A 22,837-nucleotide genomic window follows, 5' to 3' on the forward strand; every position below is an offset into this window, starting at 1 on the left:
GAGGAATTCAGTAGCAGTGGGGGATAGAGTGGGAAGTTCTCTTGATTCAATTCCTGCACCAGCTGAGGTTACCATGTAGGTCTCGCTTTCTCAACCTCTCCCCTTACCTGAGGCATGGTAAACCTAAGGTTAAACCATCACCAGTCAGCTGTCTCTGATGAGAGGGCAGCTGTACGGTCCTCTGGGTCTATGACAACTTCACCTTTCATAAGCTCAGTGCTTGCACTTTGAGTAAACAGCTCAGTTTTGCGATTGGTTGCCAGGTAAAACCCAAATAGGTGCCTGGGCAAAGTGATGCAACAAAAACAGTTGGCATGTTGGACCAGAGCCAACGATGATAGCTTTGTCTCTGTTTATTGCAGGAAATTTTCAGTTTATCAAGGAGTTCATGTCACATGGACAATTGTTGACCTTGGGGGAGGTGATGTGGTGATAATATCACTAGACTAATAATCCAGATGCACAAGTGAATGATCTGGGGAAACTGGTGCAAATCCTACAATGACAATTGATGGAATTTAAGTTCAATCAATAAATTTAGAATAGAAAGCCAGTAATGGTGACCATGAAATCACCTTGGCTTTTTTGTAAAACTGTCTGACTGCAAACCCACAGCATTGTGGTTAGTTGTTAGCTGCTCTTTGCAGTGATTGAGTAAGTCATTGTGTTTAAAGGAAATTAAGGAAGGGCAACAAATACTGACCCTGCCAGCAATGTCCACATCGCACTGAAGTATAAAGTGCACTGACGAGTGCTTCATTTAGTGTGTTGAGTCTGCAAGGTCAGCCTATGCAATAACCAACTGGTTTGCAGTCAATGTGCTGCATTTACTGTTATATTAATTCTACTTGGGTGGAGAAATAGAGCAGGACGACATTGTTATACCCATCAAAACTGACCTTGAAAATTGGATGATGTTCAAAAGCAGCTTATGAAAGTTCAGCAGCTGGGAACCAAGGGTGAAACCACATAGAGATTAATTTGTGGGTGGGAGAAAAACACAGTTACATCAATAGTTAATTTGTATTTGGCTTGCACAAAACTTAGGTTTTAAAAGCTTTTAGATGTTTGGATAGAAAATGAAGAGAAGAATGGTGATTCAGTTTTAGGTTCCTGAGAAAGAGTGAGTTTGAGGAGAGGGTGATGTGGAAGAGTGTATTGGATTCTGTGTTGCTGAGAAGGAATTAAAAAAAAGAGAAACTTAATAGAGACGGACTCCGTGATTAAACTAGGGAATGTTATGGATGCATTGGAGAGATAGATGGAAAACTCTTGTCTAAAGTTGCAGGGCAAGACACTATCAAATTTTGTCTCCAAACGTTGTATATATCAAAATGCATGGTTTCAGCTGGTTCAGGAAGAAACAAGATATTTAAAAAGAGGATGCTCATATTTAGCACAACTGAAGGAAAGCGCAATGTCATATAATTTGAATAAAGTTGACATTTCTTCCCAGAAATCTAGAATATCTAATAAATTTGATCAAAGTCTCTCAAATTGGTGGATTTTCATTACCATTTTAATGAAGACCTGAGAATGTCTGGAATTCTGTGTGCCATAAATGTCAAGATATATAGCCTCAAAGATTAAAATGCACAATAATTCTAAGGATGTTTATCAGTGGTAATTATCAGAAACAAATACAAAGAGCAAGACAAATAACGAGTTTATGTTTAAGCATGTGCTTCTGAATTGCTAGTTTTTACTTATGTATCAACAAAACATCGCTATATCATGTGTATTTTTTAGACATTTGCAAACATGCTCCACCTGTCAGTGGATAATTTATATTTTGATGTTACTGGAAGTAGAATGTCGACTCTTCATATCTCATTGTTTTCCAGTTTTCCCAAGCTAATTACTATACTCTCTTAAGAATTTGTAAACATCCCAAGCGCTTGAAAGAGGAACTGAATTATACTGAATATTTTCCAGTTTAAGTCTTTAACTGCTGATAAAGCAATTGTCATGCACTTCAAGCTAATTGCTATTTTCTTTATATTAGAGTCATAAAGTCATAGAGATATACAGCATGAAAACAGACCATTCAGTCCAACTCCTCCATGCTGACCAGATATCCTAAATTAATCTAGTCCCATTTGCCCATATCCCTCTAAACCCTTCCTATTGATATACCCATCCAGATGCCTTTTAAATGATTTAATTGTACCAGCCTCCACCACTCCTCTGGCAGTTCATTCTATACACATACCACGCTCTGCAAGCTAAATTGCCCGTAGTGTTAGGGGTAAATGTAGGGTAATGTGTCTGGGTGGGTTGCTCTTCGGAGGGTCGGTGTGGACTTGTTGGGCCGAAGGGCCTGTTTCCACACTATAGGGAATCTAATCTAATGTACGCCATTGTCTGAGACTCCCTGAGATCATGAAGGCACTATATATGAATTATATTTCTTTCTTTGAGGTGCAGAAACATGCCCTATTAAGATGAACCTCATGAACTTGATATGCCATACAGTCAAGCAATTGATAGCTTGCTTTCAGAATTCTCATTATTGATTCTGGGTTTCCGATAACCACGTCCATTGACTAAATTTCAACCAATTTCCAGTTGCAGTAATTAGAGCCATAGAGTTCCACAGCAGAAAATGAACAAAAACTGATGAAGAGCTTATGCTTGAGACATCCACTCCCCTGCTCCTTAGATACTGCTTGAGCTTCCTCAGTACCACACTTTTTGACTCTGATCTCCAACATCTGAAGTCCTCACTTCCTTCTACAGTAGAATAGACTGTTCTAACTATAATTCTCAAGGGAATGTAGGTTAGTTTGAGCTGAGAGTAGGATAAAAGATTGGCACAACATTGAAGGCCGAAGAGCCTGTACTATGTTCTGTATCTATGTTGGTCGCATATTAGCGTAATTGCATCAGTGTTTACTGTGAAAAAGGACATGGAAGATATAGAATGTAGGGAAATAGATGGTGATATCTTGAAAAATGTCCAGGAAGTGCTGGATGCCTTGAAACGGATTAAAATGGATAAATCCCCAGGACCTAATCAAATGTACCCTAGAACTCTGTGGGAAGCTAGGGAAGTGATTGCTGGGCCTCTTGCTGAGGTATTTGTATCATCAATGGTCACAGGTGAGGTGCTGGAAGACTGGAGGTTGGCAAACATGGTGCCACTATTTAAGAAAGGTGGTAAGGAGAAGCCGGGAACTATAGACCAGTGAGCCTGACATTGGTGGTGGGCATGTTACTGGAAGGAATCTGAGGGACAGGATGTACATGTATTTGCAAAGGCAAGAACTGATTGGGGATTGTCAACATGGCTTTGTGTGTGGGAAATCATGTCTCACAAACTTGATTGAATTTTTTTGAAGAAGTAACAAAGAGGATTAATGAGGGCAGAGCGGTAGACGTGATTTGTATGGACTTCTGTAAGGCATTTGACACGATTCCCCAAGGGAGACTGATTAGCAAGGTTAGATCTCATGGAATACAGGGAGAACTAGCCATTTGGATACAGAACTGGCTCAAAGGTAGAAGACAGAGGGTGGTGGTGGAGGGTTGTTTTTCAAACCGGAGACCTGTGACCAGTGGAATGTCACAAGGATCTGTGTTGGGCCCACTACTTTTCATCATTCATATAAATGATTTGGACGTGAGCTTTAAAAGGTACAGTTAGAAAGTTTGCAGCTGAACCAAAGTTGGAGGTGTAGTGGACAGCGAATAAGGTTACCTCAGATTACAACAGGATCTTGATCAGATGGGGCCAATGGGCTGAGAAGTGGCAGATGAAGTTTAATTTAGACAAATGAGAGGTGGTGCATTTTGGGAAAGCAAATCTTAGCAGGACTTATACACTTAATGGTAAGGTCCTAGGGAGTGTTGCTGAACAACGCGACCTTGGAGTGCAGGTTCCTAGCTTCTTGAAGGTGGAGTCGCAGGTTGATAGTACATTGAAGATGGCATTTGGTATATTTTCTTTATTGGTCAGAGTATTGAGTACAGGAGTTGAGAGGTACGGCTGTACAGGACATTGTACAGGCCACTATTGGAATATTACGTGCAATTCTGGTCTCCTTCCTATTGGAAAGATGTTGTGAAACTTGAAAAGGTGCAGAAAAGATTTACAAGAATATTGCAAGGGTTGGAGGATTTGAGCAATAGGGAGAGGTTGAATAGGCTGGGGCTGTTTTCTCTGGAGCGTCGGAGGCTGAGGGGTGACCTTATAGAGGTTTATAAAATCATGAGAGGCATGGATAGGAAATATAGACAAGGTTTTTTCCCTGGAATGAGGAGTCCAGAACTAGAGGGCATAGGTTTAGGATGAGAGGGAAAAGATATAAAAGACACCTAAGGGGCAACTTTTTCATGCAGAGGGTGGTATGTGTATGGAACGAGCTGCCAGATGAAGTGGTGGAGGCTCGTACAATTGCAACATATAATAGGCATCTGGATGATTATATGAATAGGAAGAATCTAGTCCCACCTTTCCTATTCCAAATGGGCTGGGTGCTGGCAGGTGGGACTAGATTGGGTCGGCATGGACAAGTTGGACCGAAGGGTCTGTTTCCGTGTTGTACATCTCTATGACTCTAAGTTGCAGTAGTCTTTGCAAGGTACTAATGTTGAATAGTGATGTATTATAAAATAACTAAAAAATGTCTCCTGTCTATAAATAGGAGAATGGAATTTCAGCAAATTTCACATCACATCCGTATCCATCGTGGACCCTGGATTGGGGAAACCTTCCAATAGCTGTCAATCCCATAGAAGGCAAGAATATTCTTTGTACTTCTCTTTTTGCTTTGACAGTGTTTGCCCCCAACATAACCTTGTTGTTCCATGATCCCTTCTTGTGTCCAGGTCATGTTGTGCTATCATTGACCTCTGTCACTATTGCTGACCTCTTCAAAGAGTCAGATCTTATATGTCAGAGTTGCTCTGTTATCAACCATTGAGGTGAGGTATTTCTTATTTTATTATGTCTCCATTGACTTTGAAACACGATTAACAATATTTTTAAAATCAGTGCTTTTTTTTTGATCTGCTCAAAAATCCATTGTCTGCCCTCTGGAACCTGTGCAGATGCAGTATTGATTTGGTTTTTTTTGTCAATCCAGATTCCAATGCTTTCTTCTTGTTGCACTACTGTATATTTTCCATGTCTGGCCCAGCCTGATAGGGCCGTTCTTCATTGTTTGAAGGGCTGAGCATCCAAACAGGTCTAGCTCCTCTTGATACATTTTATAATCTATGCAAACTTCTTATTGTGCCTTTAACGCAGATAGCTATTTAGATAAACATGATGGAGGTATTCTGGCAGTTTGCATTGCTTCTTTCTCAAAAGTTGTAAGAATTGATGGGAGTAATTTTTTTTAAAACAAAACTTCGATAATAATTGCAGCAGATTTCATTTACATTATATTAACTTTAAAATGTGATATAGATTTATTACATAGCCCTGTACCTTTCTATGTTTTTCATAAAATGATTTTTTTAAAATACCTCTACACTGATGATGTTAATTGTTAGTAAAATGTAGACGTATTGTAGGTTAGAGTAGTACACGGGTAAATTTCTTGCAACCAGTATATAAAGGACAGGATGAGAAAGTCAGTTCTAACTTGGTTTTATTCACAAGTACAAGTATTTTACTCCTAACTCTACAGTATTATTTAATGCATCAATACTAATAAATATTTCTCTGCACTCTTTTGAGTGCACTCTTTTGAGTCATAGAGATGCACTCTTCACACGGATGATCCCTGGAATGACAGGTCTAGCATATGAGGAACGGCTGAGGATACTGGGGTTGTATTCGTTGGAGTTTAGAAGATTAAGGGGAGATCTAATAGAGACGTACAAAATAATACATGGCTTTGAAAAGGTGGATGCTAGAAAATTGTTTCTGTTAGGCGAGGAGACTAGGACCCGTGGACACAGCCTTAGAATTAGAGGGGGTCATTTCAGAACGGAAATGTGGAGACATTTCTTCAGCCAGAGAGTGGTGGGCCTGTGGAATTCATTGCCACGGAGTGCAGTGGAAGCCGGGACGCTAAATGTCTTCAAGGCCGAGATTGATAGGTTCTTGTTGTCTAGAGGAATTAAGGGCTACGGGGAGAACGCTGGCAAGTGGAGCTGAAATGCGCATCAGCCATGATTGAATGGCGGAGTGGACTCGATGGGCCGAATGGCCTTACTTCCACTCCTATGTCTTATGGTCTTATGGTCTTATGGAGAACCAAATCAAACAAACAAATGAATGATCAAATGATTCAGGCCTTTAAGAGGTACAAGTCTTTGTGCATGGTTGTTTATCTGATGCATGCCCTTCCATCTGTAGACACTTAACCTTAAGTTGTGCAATTAACGTGTCCGGCGGTTCCAGGGGTCTTGTAATAGTATGCTATCTCTGGGCCAGAAGATCCGAGTGTGCCATACATGTCTAACAGCTTGGTTAAAAAAAAATTTTTTAGTATAATTTTCAGGAGCATTCATAGCTGTTGAATCTCCCTGTCATGATAAATGTATTTTTTGGGAATAAACATGCCTCTAGTGCAATTGCATTGCTGTGGTTCCCTGTGTTTTGGTGGTTCATTGTGGGGATTTAAAAAAAATGGATTTTCTACCTAGCCACCCCCATCCAACTTTTTTCACAAAGAGAAATTTTACTTTTGAATGATTTCACAAAACCCCAACTTTTAAATATGAACCAAATCCCCCCACCCCATTTTGCTGTGATTTGTGGACTTCATATTATTGAAAACCCAACAGTTAAAATGCTAGCAGGTGTAAACAAATTGGAGATTTAGTGGGAGGTGTCCAGTCCTCATTTTTAAACACCGTGTCATTCCATTGCCACAGGAATAAAATCAAACTGGGAATGTTAATTTATGTTGTGCAGTTCACTCAGCCTGTTTTCTTTTAGTCTGATAAGAGGTTAAATAGTTTGCTTGTATTTCATATTTGGAGGCTTCTCTGATTTATACTCCTATGATTGCCAAATAGCTCAGCCAGTTGTACACCCTGAGGAATAGTTCATGAACGGTGGGTCTTTGACCCATTGACCTTTACAGCTATTTAACTGCTATAGTTAGATTCCACTAAGAAATGCTCATGCTTTGTGCTAGGAGACACGTAACCTGCTGCACTTGCTGCAGGCATGATCTCATCTGGGAAAAAAAAACTCCTTACCTTAAAATTTGATCTCACCTGCTACCTAACACTTTCTGATTCCACACTATGTGTGGCAACAGGGTCTGGAACTGGAGGTGACAGGATGGGGAGTGGTAGGGTACAGAGAAGAAGGATGTTCCTGTATATCAATTCAGTGATTATTGGTTTAGGTTGTACCGTGATAGCCATAAAGGACACAGGGAGAAGCAATTGATAAGTAGGAGGAGATGTTTGAAAGACATAATCTTCACCATCATTTGCCCTGTCTTTAAAAATGCTAAATGGTATTGAGGCAATTAGGGGCTGAGCACATCCAAATTGCAGGCAAGCTTTAGGTTCCCTGAACAAAACTGGTAGCAGAAAACCACCTAATCAGACCTAACACGGTAACATCTGCCCCACCCAACTGTTTAGATCTGTTGCTCTATTCTGTGTCATTGACTTGCAGACTTTTGTTTTAATTTACACGTGGGATGTGATCATTGCTGGCTGGCCAGCATTTATTGCCCATCTCTGGGTGCCGTTGAGCAGCTGCTAGTAAGCTGCCTTCTTAAGCTGCTGTCATCCTTATCTGCTCTAGTCTCCATATTACTGAAGTCCCATAGCGCTCTGATTGACTCTTAACTGTCCTCTGAAATAGCCAAATAAAGCCATTCGATTCAAGGGAAATCAGTGCTGGGCAACAAATGCTGCCCAAGGCAGCAACATCACATCACATGAAAGAATAAAGAAAAAAGGTGTACTCTTTTTTGCAGAGGTGAGTACTCTAGAATCTACCCTCCACCCTGCTGTTTCCATGAAGTTATGCACATTTTATTAGGAGGCACGGTCATGGCACCTCAATGTGATTGTGAACTATGGAGGATCCATGGAGTCAGAGTTCAAAAGCTGTTGCGTCACTTCTTGTGTCATAATGTAATGCTGCATGATATATTTCTATAGCATGGAAAGGTATAACTACTGTAGATTGGCACTAAGCTCCAGAAATGGGATTGTAATTTTGGGAAATTATTCAACTTGTGATTTCTACCTTGAATATTAAAGTCCACCCCATAATCTTTCTGTTTCTAGACTTGTCACTCTGCTGGCTCGATTAATAATTACATATTCATGTTCAAAGCTCACCAAAGCAGTTTGAGAACTTAAATACATTTTTATTCTTAAATCTGGAAGCAAAAAGTTGATACAAGTAAAACCTACCACAAAGCCATTAGATTGTCTTAAAATCCAGCATGTTCCCTAATATTCCTTTTAAGGAAGGAAACCTGCAGAGCTTTCCTAATGTAGTCTATTTTGGGCTTAATTGCCATTTTGTAAAAAAAAGTATTTTTATTGAAAAATCTTTCTTTACAAAATTAGAAAGTTACAGAAAATGAAAATATAGCATCATAACATCAAAAACAACAGTAACCCAACCACTATACTACTCCACCAAATAAATCAAAACTACACTTAACGAATCAATCAATAAATAAATAACACCGCTCAGTGCAACAAGACCATAGCTCTCCACTTTTGAGACCATCAATTATTAAACCCATGTTTGTTTGAAATTCTTCCCCTCATGGCCCTAGGCCTATCAGACCAAAGCATCATGGCGAGACAAAAGTCCTAATCAAAGTAGCGGACAGATCTTCTTCTAAGTAATTCAAAAAGGGCCGCCATGTCTTGTAAAAGGTGTCCGTTTTCTGGTGCACCATATATGTAAAAGTCTAAAGGCATGTGTTCGATAGTTGACATACGCCACCCCAACAAACCCGGGGCTTAATTGCCTTCTTAAGCAAACCATTCAATGCTATGAACTGGTAGTTGTGACGAGCAACCATCCCTGCCTGTGATGCCACATCCCAGGAATTAATTTAAAAATGTGTTTTTAAAAAACAGGAGTCAGCACTTACATACCGTAAAAAATAAATGCACGATGCAAATGCTTTGCTTTGCCACAGTAACAAACATTATTGCAAGGACTATGAGCTTTCAATATTGTCAGGTACCTACTGACAACTTTCTTCCTCTCTACTCCAGTAAGTCCAAGGGTATTCAAAATGAAAATAAGAAGAAAGTACTATTGATTCAGTAATTGAGAACAAATAATTATTTTATACAAAGAATATTTTAAGTGCGTTCTTATATGGAAGAGATAAGCAAGTCTGAATCGTTATTTTCAACTAAGCAAAGTATTTAGCTCTGCTGCCTCACAACACCAGGGTCCTGAGTTCGATTCCACTCTCTGGTGACTGTCTGTGTGGGGTTTGCACATTCTTCCCATGGCTGTATGCGTTTCCTCAGAATGTTCCAGCTTCCTCCCATAGTCCAAAGATGTGCCGGTTAAGTCAGTTGGCCATGCTAAATTGCGCATAGTGTCCAGGGATATGCAAGCTGTGTGGATTAACCATGGGAAATGCAGGGTTATAGGGATAGGATAGGGGGGTTGGGTCTGTGTGGGATGCTGTTTGGACCGTCGATATGGACTTGATGGGCTGCTTCCAAATTCTGGGATTCCATGCTTCTATGAAGATCCTTTTTTGAACCAGTTTTAAAATGTTGTGGTTCTGTTCGCCGAACTGGGAATTTGTGTTGCAGACGTTTCGTCCCCTGTCTAGGTGACATCCTCAGTGCTTGGGAGCCTCCTGTGAAGCGCTTCTGTGATCTTTCCTTCGGCATACGTGCTCATTATTTCTGTAAACTTCCTGGTTTTACTGTAGTAGTTATTCAGGGCAGGCTGAAATGTTTCAGATTCACAGACATCTAAAGGAAAAGAATGGCCTTGCTAAGCCCCCACTCCTGTGGACGTCTTAATGAATTCTCTTGAAGTCATGTACTTGCACACCACTCTCAAGTATGTTTTCACCTTTTGGCCTGGTATTCATTTGTTAAATGTCAGTGATCTGCAGAGTGCTTGTGGCGTTTAAAGCAAGAATCCAATAAACCTGTTGTGTTGCTCTCACAGGTCAAACTTCACATTCACTTGTAAAATGCATTGACTGAGTTACAAATATAGAGCAGAAGTATATCAATGACCTGCCGTTTCCTGTTGGTCTGACCATTTGTAACTGTGGCCTTATTCCTTGGTATGATGTCCTAAATATCGCAATAGTAGATAAACAGAGCATTCAGTGGGGAACTGGACTCTAAATTAATCCTCTGTGTTATAAAAAACTTGTAATTCATGGACGGCAGATTGATGAAAGAGCTGTTAAATCCATTTGCATAAGTACAGTAAGCCTTTATTTCACAGTTAACCCCATCGAGTGTTCTATTAAAGTATTTATAAAGTTAGCAGCTGTGTAATACTTCATAATGTGGCCTTTGCTTTTGACTTGTCTGAAGTCAAAGAAAAAAAACATTTTCAAAGGTGATAGTTCAGTTCTAGAATACAAATTCAATCTATGGGTAGCTTGCACCCAGCTTTGTGAAGGACCATCAGTCTGGAGTTTCATTCCTGAATGTATTATTGTTGTATTAAAGTTATGTTAAGATTAATGATGGATGCAATTTTTTGTCATTAAATTTAAATAAATTGATAGAAGCTGATGTCTCAGATGTCTGGGAGTATTTTGAATGGAGCTTTTAGGCTTTGAGCTCAGATGAAAGATTAATATTTGTTCTGCATTCCTTCATTTAGTTGTGTGCTGATTTCTAGCATTTTTGTGTACATGATTGCAGTGCTTAATGTACAAATTGTATCAACGAACAGACATTTTTAAGTAATTAAACAAAGCAAATGCCTCACTCTCTGAGCTGGATTTTTAAATGACTTTTAACATTTTAAATTAGTTTTTTTCCTATTAAATAATTCCCCAGCTTATTATCCTATATTTACCCCTGACTAATGCACCTAACCTACACATCCCTGAACACAATGGGCACTTTAGCATGGCCAATTTTTGGGGGGGGGGGGGGGGGAATGGCACAGTAGCTCAGTGGTTAGCTTTTTTGCCTCATAGTGCCAGGGATCTGGGTTCAATTTCAGCCTCAGTCGACTGTCTGTGTAGAGTTTGCACATTCTCCCCGTGTCTGCGTGGGTTTCCTCTGGGTGCTCCGGTTTCCTCCCACAATGCAAAGATATGCAGGTCAGGTGAATTGGCCATTCGTCAGGAGTAAATATAGGAATGGGTCTGGGTGGGTTACTCTTTGGAGGGTCATGCGGACATGTTGGACCGAAGGACCTGATTCCACATTGTAGGAATTCTGTGATAACAGCTAAATAATGTAACTATGCCTGAAGGTCCAAAAACACCTGTTTTTATTCCAACATATACATTTAGTTTCTGCTTCCAGTGCTAGCAGGTACAATCAGTAGGTTCATCTGTTACATGTGTATTTGTTGCCAAGGATATTTTAAGTCAAGATAGCTGGGAACATATTCCCTTTTGTTGGCAGTATATTGTTTTTATTCTTTATTATCATTGGAGTAGACAAGTTGACAGGTTAGTGATGTAGAGTTTTGCATGTAATGTTACTAATACAAATATAGCTTAACAGTGATTAGTCAGCATATCTCTACAACTCTAACTTTGGTGGTTCATGCATGAGGCATTGCCTTTACCCTTTTAAAGAGGAAGACGAATGTAAAATTTTAAAGTCAATTTTAAAGTCACTTTAAGTAAGTATGGTAAATAAAATATATTTGTGTTATTATGTACTTTTTAAATTGTTTTTTCCAGTATTACTCTTGCGTCTTTGCTTTCTCTTGCCTTAACTTTCCTGAAAACAATGATTTTTTGCTGGAAAATACTGTGTATTCTGTGGTAACAATCCCTGCCATTTGACAAGCGACGATTTTTTCATATGCAAATCTGCCTGAGAATGTTGGTGCGCAAGACATTCACTTGAGGGGATCAACACAGCTAAGTCTGAACTTGTCCTAACTAACTATCAATATACACATGCACGCGTTACGTATTCCTTTTGTGTTTTCACAACCATACAGTTTACACTGAATGATCCTGGATCCAGTTCAGACATGGCAAAGCAACCATATTGTAATCATACAGTAGCTGTTTCTAATCTGATTCTGAATTAGTGAGATTTAATGTTTATTGTTGTTACATTCTCGATTTGCTTCCGTTATCCATACAGATGAAAGTGGTACAATGTGACTATTTGTTTTGAAAATGATTTCGGAACCACATACTCCCAGGCACGCATCCAGAATGTGAACACCCTCGAAATTTAACTAACTGATAAATCATAAGAGCTGAAGAATGAATCTCTCCCACCCACCAACTCAGGAGATACATAATGCAGCTATTTGGGGCATAATAAAAAATGCAATGCCTGGCGTTTTAAGCTTTACATCTGCTACATTAAGTCTCGACATCTGTTTCTCTGGTTTTACCCTGTCACAAATACTCAAGCTAGATTCACCATGTTCTGTGTGTTACTTCATGCCTTAAAGTTTCCTTGTGTGAAAAGCAGTTGAATTACATAAAAGAAATTGTGTTTTGCATATTCGCAGTCAAAAAAGTTCTGAGTTGCTTCAACGAGGTGTAATAGGAAAATATTTTTCTAGCACATTATTAGGATATTCAGAAGCATTTTACGTTCACTCTTTCTGGTGTGAGATGCACAGCAAAATCTCACAATTAGCTTATAAGGTAAATGCCAAGTTAAACTGTGTTTTCGATGTTTGCTAAGGGATAAATACTGGTGTGCTTTTCAAATAGTGCCAAGAGATCTTTTACACCAATCTAGAAAGGCAGACTGAGCCTAGGTTTAAAACTAGCACTTCTAGCGTTACAGCAATTTCTTAGTCTGAATTGTGAATAGTGTTTTCATCTTAGAATAGAATAGAATTGAATGAATGCAATTACCTTCAAACTCAGAGAAACCAGTATTTTCATTCCTCCTTTTGTGTCAGAATGGAGGTGGGTAAGATTTTAAAATTGTAAGGAGACCTGATTCAGGATTCCCATTACGTGAGCTTTTTATGGGCCTAGGATAAGCATGCAGGTTGTGAGCCCATCACAGCAATCCTACCTTTGTCTATTTCATTATGTAGGTGGATATTTTGTACCCACTGCTATTTCCACAGAGTTGAGCCTATTTTCATAGGTAGCAGAGTTCACAACATGTCAGAGGAATTGAGAATCATGGGAAACACCTAGTTTGGTGTTGGAAACTTCTTGACAGGTAATTCAAAGGTGTTCCTGGCATCACATGACCTAATGTAATGTAGTATTTTGTTTTTAGTAAGTCAATACAATAGGCCTTTGTTTAGAAATTGAAAGTGACCATTAGGTTCACCATCATTGAGGAAGTGTTCAGTTGATAAAGTACTCTTCTGCATTCAGCTGTCTTGAGATTGTGTTACTTATACCCTGTGATTTAATTTTTTGTTTGTTTGACTATCTAATTATTCATTCAGCCTTATAGCAGAACCATTTGTGTCACTGCTTCAAAAATTTTAATTAATTCACTTGTGGAGATTTTGTTTACACAGTGTGCTTTGGAATCCATTATGAATATTCAGTTGTTTCACTCATGGATTTGGCTCAATAAGCTAGATTATATAACTGTCAAGCAAGTCACAATATTCCTAGACCATAGGCTGCTCTCTCATAGGAAGAGGTAGAGGTGGTGAGCTTAACTGGAGTTACAGCAGACCTCAGATGAGGTGCATTTTGAGAAAATAGAGCCTTCACGTTGAACTCAGCCAGTTACTTTTGTATCATGAACTAACTATACAGCCAACTGAGCTAACTGACGTCATGCAATGAATTTGTTTTGATCAGCCTGAATGTAGAAGACAGAGGGTGGTGGTGGATGATTGTTTTTCAGACTGGAGGCCTGTGATCAGTGGAATGCCACAAGGATTGGTACTAGGTTCACTACTTTTCGTCATTTATATAAATGATTTGGATGTGAGCTTAAGAGGTATAGTTAGTAAGCTTGCAGATGACTCCAAAATTGGAGGTGTAGTGGTCAGTGAAGAAGGTTACCTCAGATTACAACAGCATCTTGATCAGATGGGCCAATGGGCTGAGGAGTAGCAGATGGAGTTTAATTTAGAAAAATGCAAGGTGCTGCATTTTGGGAAAGCAAATCTTAGCAGGACTTATACACTTAATGGTAAGGTCCTAGGGAGTGTAGCTGAACAAAGAGACCTTGGAGTTCAGGTTCATAGCTCCTTGAAAGTGGAGTCACAGGTACATTAGATAGTGAAGAAGGCGTTTGGTATGCTCTCCTTTATTGGACAGAGTATTGAGTACAAGAGTTGGGAGGTCATGTTGCGGCTGTACAGGACATTGGTTAGGCCACTTTTGGAATATTGCGTGCAATTCCTATCAGAAGGATGTTGTGAAACTTGAAAGGGTTCAGAAAAGATTTACAAGGATGTTGCCAGGGTTGGAGGATTTGAGGTATAGGCAGAGGTTGAATATGCTGGGGCTGTTTTCCCTGGAGCATCGGAGGCTGAGGGGTGACCTTATAGAGGTTTACAAAATCATGATGAGCATGGATAGGAAATATAGACAAGGTCTTTTCCCTGGGGTGGGGGAATCCAGAACAGAGGGCATAGGTTTAAGGTGAGAAGGGAAAGATATAAAAGAACCTAAGGAGCAACTTTTTCACACATGTATGGAATGAGCTGCCAGAGGATGTGGTGGAGGCTGGTACAATTGCAACATTTAAAAAGGCACCTGGATGGGTATATGAATAGGAAGGATTTGGAGGGATATGGGTTGGGTGCTGGCAGGTGGGACTAGATTGGGTTGGGATATCTGGTTGGCATGGATGAGTGGGTCCGAAGGGTGTGTTTCCATGCTGTACATCTCTATGACTCTATGACAGTTTTATGAGCGATTAATAGGGTTAAATATCTTCAAGTTTTGAATGGCCTTTTTTATTTTGACAGTTTTGTAAGTGCTTAACTTTATTACTATTTTTAAAAGTAACATTCAAGTATCTCTGTGTTTGATTACCAGTTTTATGAGACAATAGGATTAAAGATTTTTAGAAATTAGGGTTTATTGTCTTAGATGTCATGGGATATATGAGGAGGTATGAGGTATATGGCATTGGAGGGGTATAGAGTGACGGGTGAGAGCAAGGGTCCTTAGTAATCATTTTCAGAATTGTGATGATCAGACAACTGAGGCAGGCCTTCTAATCTGCTCTGTTTGGCATCTACCCACCTCTCCTCAAATCAGGCCTATTGCAACAAGCATGGTCTTGACTCCAGCCTGTCCACTACCCCACCAATTGCAGAGGCCAGCAATGTCAGACAGATGCTGGGTTTATGACATCAATAATTGCCCCAAGGATGAATATCTAGGCCAGAGATTGCTGTTGCTGAGCAAAGATGATATTAGAAGTAGAAGAACAGTCTGGATTTCTCTTGACTTGTGCAGATATTTGTCTTAGGTGACACAGGTGAGAGTTGCATTTCTTTCTTAAGGTTTGATAATATTTTCTTCCTTTTGACTGGTGAATTACTCCCCTTGACATTCCAGGTGCACCACTTAACCGACTGATCAACCATAATCATCCGGGCAAGTCCGAGACCCCTCTAGAGGGGAAACCTCATCCAGGGCATCCCGAGCATAGAGCATATAAAATTCACAAAATTAAAGGCTCTCTAATGCACTCACACCAATATAATTAAAAAACTATTTTGAAATAAAAAAAATATAAAATGTATTTAAATGGGGATTTTCCCCCTTGTTCCCAGGGGGTATCATTTCCTTTCCAAAAGTCCATCGTATCCTCTCCCAACCAGTACCCCACCCTTGACCCAGGCACTCCTCGATAGAATGAAAAAAATTCAAATATACTACAGAGCTAGAGTTAACAGTCAGCACCCTATCTCTCCCACTTCCCCCCCCGCTCCCCCACACCAACACCTGGATAAATTTGGTAATGTTAATACCATATATAAACATATATAACTATAAAATTACAGCCTCAACAAGTAATAATTAAATATAATAATACAAAATAACAGGGGAAAACAACCCCGCTCCGAAAGACAGAGATAAAATAGGATAAGGTAACCATCTCCCCCCACCAATATTAACTGGACCCCCCGGCCTATATATATGTATAAATTTTTTTAAACAGGGGAGAAAATCATTAAGTAGAGAACAAATAAATAAATCCCTCTCCCCACCCCCCCAAGATAATATTAAACAGTAAGCTTAAAAAAGGGATTAAAATAAAAATAAAGGGGGGGTGGGGGGGATGTAAACTGGAGTGGGGGGAAAGCAGAACAACATCAATTAACTCTTACAATTTATCTAAGAGAGTCCAAAAATTCCTTGGCCTTTTCTGGCTATCTGAAGTTATACACGAACCCTTCATGGTTAAAGTGTAGTGTCGTTGGGTAGCGCAAGGAGTACTGAATATTTAAGTCCCTTAAACGCTTCTTCGCTTCATCAAACACCTTCCTCTTTCGGACCAGAGCTGGGGAAAAGTCCTGGAATAACATAATCTTGGATCCTTTATAAATCATGGTTTGGGGATTTTTCCCAAGATTTCTAGAAGCTTCTAAGAGCATCTGTCTCTCCTTTTAGCTCTACAACCGGAACAGGACTGGGCGGGGGCGCTGGTTCGAGCCGGGCCCGTGTATTGCAACCTGGTAGGCTCATTCCACCCTTACCTGGCCTGATCCAGCCTCCAGGTCATCGTTGTGTTTCTCTAAGGTCCGGACTCGCTGTTCAAGTGTCTGGACCCGATCCATGGCCGATTCTCCAGCAGCCTCTGAGGTCGTGACCTTTAGCTCCGCCCCTCCAACTCGGCACTCAATTTCATTGATGTCTCGGTCATGCTTTTGCAGCGCGGCCAATAGTGAGTCCCATCGGCTCCTGGACTCTTCAATCAAGGCGTCGATCTTCGCATCGAGTTTAGAGATTATTTCCACGAGGCTTGCCACCGTAGGTAAGTCCCCTGGGGCGGCTGCGGACGCCTCTGCTGCAGCTGGAGAGGGTGGGGGAGGGGTTCCTGCCTGCTGAGAACTGCAGGCTCCCTTCTCTTTAGTCATTTTTACTGGAGATTAACTTGTTTAAGTTCAATACTAAGCAACTAATTACATTAAGTAAAAACTATTTTAAATGATTTGGTGAGTGTGGTGGGGGCGGGTGACCCACTTTGCTCAAGCCTTGGGAGGAGCACTGTAGACTGAGCCTTGCTGGGTCACCGCCATCTTGGATCCCCGAGAGTTGCATTTCTAAATATGCTATGCATGTTTGGTACTGAAAATGTAAACAACATGTTGTGTTTCTGTTCACCGAGCTGGGAATTTGTGTTGCAGATGTTTCGTCCCCTGTCTAGGTTACATCCTCAGTGCTTGGGAGCCTCCTGTGAAGCGCTTCTGTGATCTTTCCTCCGCCATTTGTAATGGTTTGAATCTGCCACTTCCAGTATACTGGACCCAATATACCGACCACTGCAACGGACAGCTGGAACTGACAACCGGCAGCGGCAGATTCAAACCACTACAAATGGCGGAGGAAAGATCACAGAAGCGCTTCACAGGAGGCTCCCAAGCACTGAAGATGTCACCTAGACAGGGGACGAAACGTCTGCAACACAAATTCCCAGCTCGGCGAACAGAACCACAACAAGCACCCGAGCTACAAATCTTCTCACAAACTTTGATTATAAACAACATTTCAAAAGGAAGGTGGATATCAATGTGTATATAATTCAGTACTGTATACAAGTCTTGGACAATTATTTTAGCAATTTAACTCTATCCATGTTGACCATCATCTATTTTTGAAATGTTTCACTTTCAGAACTGATTATTTGATATATATTCTGCGAGTAAAGTTCTCTGGCCATATAAATAACTTGCCAATTATCAAGTGACTGACTTACTAACTTGTGGGAAAGAAATCTATTCAAATCGCTCATAATTTTGAACAGCTCTGTTCAGTCTCACTTCAACTATTTCCTCCCTAATTCATATAACCGAAGTTCCCCATTTTAGTATCAATAGAAGGACATCTCATTTGTACCCTCCCTTGTCAATTTTCTTAAGGTCTTTTGCCCCAGTATTAGATACAGTTTTCCAGTGCATCCTAACCAATTTTTTTTTTGTTATACTCTGGAGCAGATGTAGAGCTGAAACGTAAACCTATTTTCTCCAGATCCCTTGTACTACTTTTCTTCAATTTGGTATTGTTCAATAAATCTACCCAAAACTGACCTATCAATGAGAGATTAATATTAAATTTGACAGTTAGATTATTTTGTTGATTTGGCATGCAAGAAGCTGAATTTTCATTCCCAAATTGTGATTACAGTTGACAAAATTCCCAACAATTCCCATTGAGGGTTTCAAATCCTGACCTCTCTCAAACTCTCCATGGTAACCCCCCCCCCCCGCCTCTAACTCATGCAATCCCATGTCCCTCACACATCTCCTATGTCCACTTGTGTCCTTCTACACAGTCCCATTGTTCCTTATGCCCTCCATTCCAACTTAGTATGAATGCATGGTAATCAATGACACTCCCATTGCTTTTGTAGCCCCATGCCAATCTAGGGCTAACTTGCCTCAATCCACAAACTCCCACCCATCAGACTTCGTAGACTTTACTACATTGAAGAAAAACACCCTCATTAATATAACCCCATTCAATCAATTCAAACCCCTTCAACTTCATTTTATAAAAATAAAAATTTGCACTCATAACTCCACATTAAAGATAGCTAATCACTTTATAACTACTTGGAACCGTTTATCATGCTGTGAGTTTGCAAGTCCCTCTCATGATAATGAAAGTTTGTGAAAGAAGTCAAGCACACTAATTGTGTAATGATAGTCCCTCAGGCTTATGTCAACAAACATTTGTTGAAATTGCGAATAATGATTATTTTTAAAACTGAATCACAGCAGGGTGTCTAGTTTGTCAAAATTGGAAGGGCGGTCATCTAAATGACTTGATAGTTGACTGTTATATGGAGTTTATCGACCTTTCAATCAAATTAACATCTACTGTTAACAATTCTGAAGGGTTACTTGAACCTCTCCAAAAGGATAAGTGGACCTCTCCTATAAGGTGTCTGAGCTCTCCAAAGATAGAGAGATCTTTTCTGAAATATGTAAGGACCATGAGTAGTGTTTCAAAAATCTGTGTGACAAAAATGATTTTAAGTCAAGTTAGTAGCACTTTTAATTGTGGCAATGCCTCTCAGCACCACAAATATGTGAACTATTACTCCCTAGTATCTGGTTTGGGGCTGTCAGAATCAGGGGACCATTTTGGCTAAGGTGTAGAGACCTTCCAACTTGGCAAAATTTAAGGCCATTGAACCCTAACTATCATTAGATTTATGACATTGTATATACATAACTCAGGTTAATATTTTAACTTGTGATTTTTGATACCCTGATTATTCTAATTCTTGCTTTGAAATTACTAGTCAGTGGTTTGAAGAATACATCACCTTAGACTATTTCAAAGAGAATACAGAGATTTAAGAGTTTTGTAATTAATTGCAGCAATTTTCAGTCTTTATGAAAAGATGATTAGCCATTCAAAATAGTCTGTAAAGGTGTGGCACATCCTACATCAGAATCTAAATAATGTTTTGGATTTTCTTATCAGGATTAGATGGAATAGAAATTTGTTTGGATCTGTTTTGCTGCAATACTTAATGATCTCATAATTAAATGCCTAGCTAGTTTAACAATGACGAGTTAGGCTTGCTTAGATTCTGCCAGCATTACCTGGCCTGGCCTACATGTGACTGCAAACCCACACCAATATAGTAGACTTCTAACCAGTATTTTCTGTAAGTTGCATGGCTGTGCATGTGTGCAGTTGCTCCAAAATTCTGTGTGTGGCTCTTGGCATCAGAGAGCTGATTGCAACATTGCCTTCCGTTTTCGGAAGTTGGTGCCATGCACAGGCCTCAGAGGTCCATGCAGCCAGGAAGAAAATTCGAAGGAGCACTGATTCAGTTTGCCATTTTGAATGGCCTAGCAGGTCATTCAATGAAAAGTAATCAGAAATAGGCAAAAATGCTGCAGTGACCATGAAAGAATAAAGAAAATTGTTAGTTCCTACTCTTCCGTGTCATCCTGAAATGTATAGGTAAGGTCCAGTTTTGAACTTACTTTTGAACTCTCCATTTCCCTAGCTTTGAACTTTGTTTTCTAGTTTCTAATCCCCAAATGCTTCTCAAAGCTTGTCTTGAAACTCATTTTCTGGCCTCTCAACCCCATTCCCAATAAACCAATGACCACCTAACTGCCCTTCTTGACTGCCAACTTTGCTCATGTTGTTGCTAGTTCTCTCTCCTTCAGTTATTGTCTCCATTTTCCTTCAAATTGTCATCAAGACACTCTTCTGGGAAAAAAAAATTAATCCTTATGTCTTCACCAACTGTTACCTCATCTCCAAATCCTTTTCCTCATCAAAGTCTTTGAAAAAGCAGAGCCATATTCAGCACACTTGTAACTACATGGCCCAGCACAAATGCGTTCTATTATTGCCAACAAGTGACAGAATTAACTCTGATTCAATGAAGAGTGCAGGACAGCATGTCTAAAGTAGCACGAGGCATATTTAAAAATAAGCTAAGCAATTCCATAACCAATTGATCAGATCTAAACTCTGTAGTCCTGCCACATCCAGTCTTGAATGGCAATGGACAATTAAACATTTCACTTGTTGAGGAGAGTCCATAAATTTCTCCGTCCTCAATGATGGGGGACCCTAAGACGTGGGAGCAGAATTTGTAATTTTGGCCCATTGAGTCTGATCCATCATTCGATAATGGCTGATAAATTTCTCAACCTCGTTCTCCAGCCTTCTCCCTGTAAACCTTGATCTCCTTCCTAATCAAGAACCTATCTATCTCTGACTTAAATGGGTTCAATGACTTGGCCTCCACAGCCCTCTGTGGCAGTATGTTCCACAGACTCGCCACCCTCTGAACCAATCAACAATGGTTACATGGTTACCTTCAGGCTATCTTTCTATTCCAGGTTTCTATTGAATTAAAATCTACCATAGTGGGATTCAAATCCATGTCCCAAGACTATTAGCCTCTTTGGATTACTAGTCCAGTGCCATTACTATTATAGTATACCATACTGTCCTAAATTTTGTTTGGTAACATTTCTGTGAAATGCATTTGAATGTCATAATTTATCAATGGTTCCATATAGATGCAGGTGGTCATACTGATTGAAATGATAGAGACTATCTCAGAATGTTCATTTCATGACTTGAGCAGGCACAGCATGGTTGCATTATTTTGTACCATTAGTTGTGTTTGTATTTCAGTTAGTCCAAGTATGTGGCTTTCCATAATGGATCGGTATGGGTTACTGCTTCTTGATGTGCTAAACCTCTTGATGTCACTTTTGTATTATTTGGAAATGATTCAACTGACAGGTTAGTGTTCCTACAAAAGCTGACTTCACTTTCTCATGTTTCTCTCTGATAGTGTGTGCTGGAGCCTTCCTTAACTCACTCATTGCCTGCAAGTTTAGCATCATTTCCATTACAACATCATGAGTGAGGTGTTCATGAGATTCAAATAATTATCAATGACTATACATGATAGTATACTTCTTTGTTGACCCACTTTATGTACTAAATGAAAAGATTGCCAAATCATTTGAGGTCAGATTTGTATTCTGATCCCACCCATCTCCGCCTGGAACTGGATTGGGATTCCTTAAACAACCTATAATGTCCTTTATCGATAGTGAGCAGAAGAGACCTTTATTTAGGCATTGGAAATACGTGAACTTTCATTGGTTGGTTAGAAATGTTGAGCAGGGCCCTTCTTAACAATTACAAAACAATTAAATAATTTGTAAAATACAATTGGAGAATATTACCTTTAAATTCAATTGTTAGGTAGGGCAAGATGAGACAGGTTCAAATAAGTAAAACTATGTCTAGTCCTGAGATGAGAAATTTCTTCAAGCACAGAGTGATCAACATGTGGAATGGATTCCTGGGTGTACTTGAGATCTGTGCCAAGCAGGCTAAGATAAAAGGTAGGGAGGAGGGACTTGGGGGGAGGGGCTGTTTGAGGACGTGGCTGAAGAGCTTCAGGACAGATGAGATGACCTGGCGGGTGCAGTGAGAGAGGGACTCACTGAGATAGAGGGAGGAGGAGAGCTTCTTCATGAAGACATCCTTGCAAGAGAATTCGTAGTAGGTTAAAATCAACTAGGAGAAAGTGAGGACTGCAGATGCTGGGGATCAGAGCTTAAAAATGTGTTGCTGGAAAAGCGCAGCAAGGAGATTGTTAAATGAGAGCATTCTTAGGATGCAAACATTGAGAGGTCACCCAAAATTTATTTCCTTAATTCAGAGATGTGATTGTTTTATCAGCATGCAAGACTTTGAAATGTGAAATTTTGAATGTGAGATGATGCTGAAGGCACATTCCTGTGAAGTATTTAAACACTCGTGTCATATTTCTAAATGCCTGCATAACAATCAGTTCCAGGACAGTCTTGGTTTTAATTGTTGCAGTAAAGTTTATATTTTTTCCCATAATATCTGAGCTGCCTTGATATCTCTTTCTAAATGCTACAGGTGCTCTACAAATCCTGTTGTTTGTGTGTACATAGGTGTCTAAAAACCATTTCTATTTGGGCATCTTATTATACACTTCTGGAGCAGGTAGAATATGAACCCAGGTCTCCTGGCTCAGTGGTAGGGACACTACTACTCCACCACAAGAACCATATATGAGCCAGTTTGCTAGTGTGCTC

The 22,837-nt window shown here is 39.9% G+C and overlaps 1 protein-coding gene across 1 annotated transcript in view; it reads left to right on the top strand.

Moving 5' to 3' along the window:
* The window catches only part of gstcd (glutathione S-transferase, C-terminal domain containing), a 140,538-nt gene that overhangs the window by 23,787 nt on the left and 93,914 nt on the right, over window positions 1-22,837 (top strand). The window contains exon 5 of the mRNA XM_072583891.1: window positions 4,647-4,740. Coding sequence (XP_072439992.1) covers window positions 4,647-4,740 — 94 coding nt within the window. The remainder of the gene's footprint in view (window positions 1-4,646; window positions 4,741-22,837) is intronic.

The sequence above is a fragment of the Chiloscyllium punctatum genome, chromosome 14, assembly GCF_047496795.1.
Source record: "Chiloscyllium punctatum isolate Juve2018m chromosome 14, sChiPun1.3, whole genome shotgun sequence".
Lineage (NCBI taxonomy): Eukaryota > Metazoa > Chordata > Chondrichthyes > Orectolobiformes > Hemiscylliidae > Chiloscyllium > Chiloscyllium punctatum.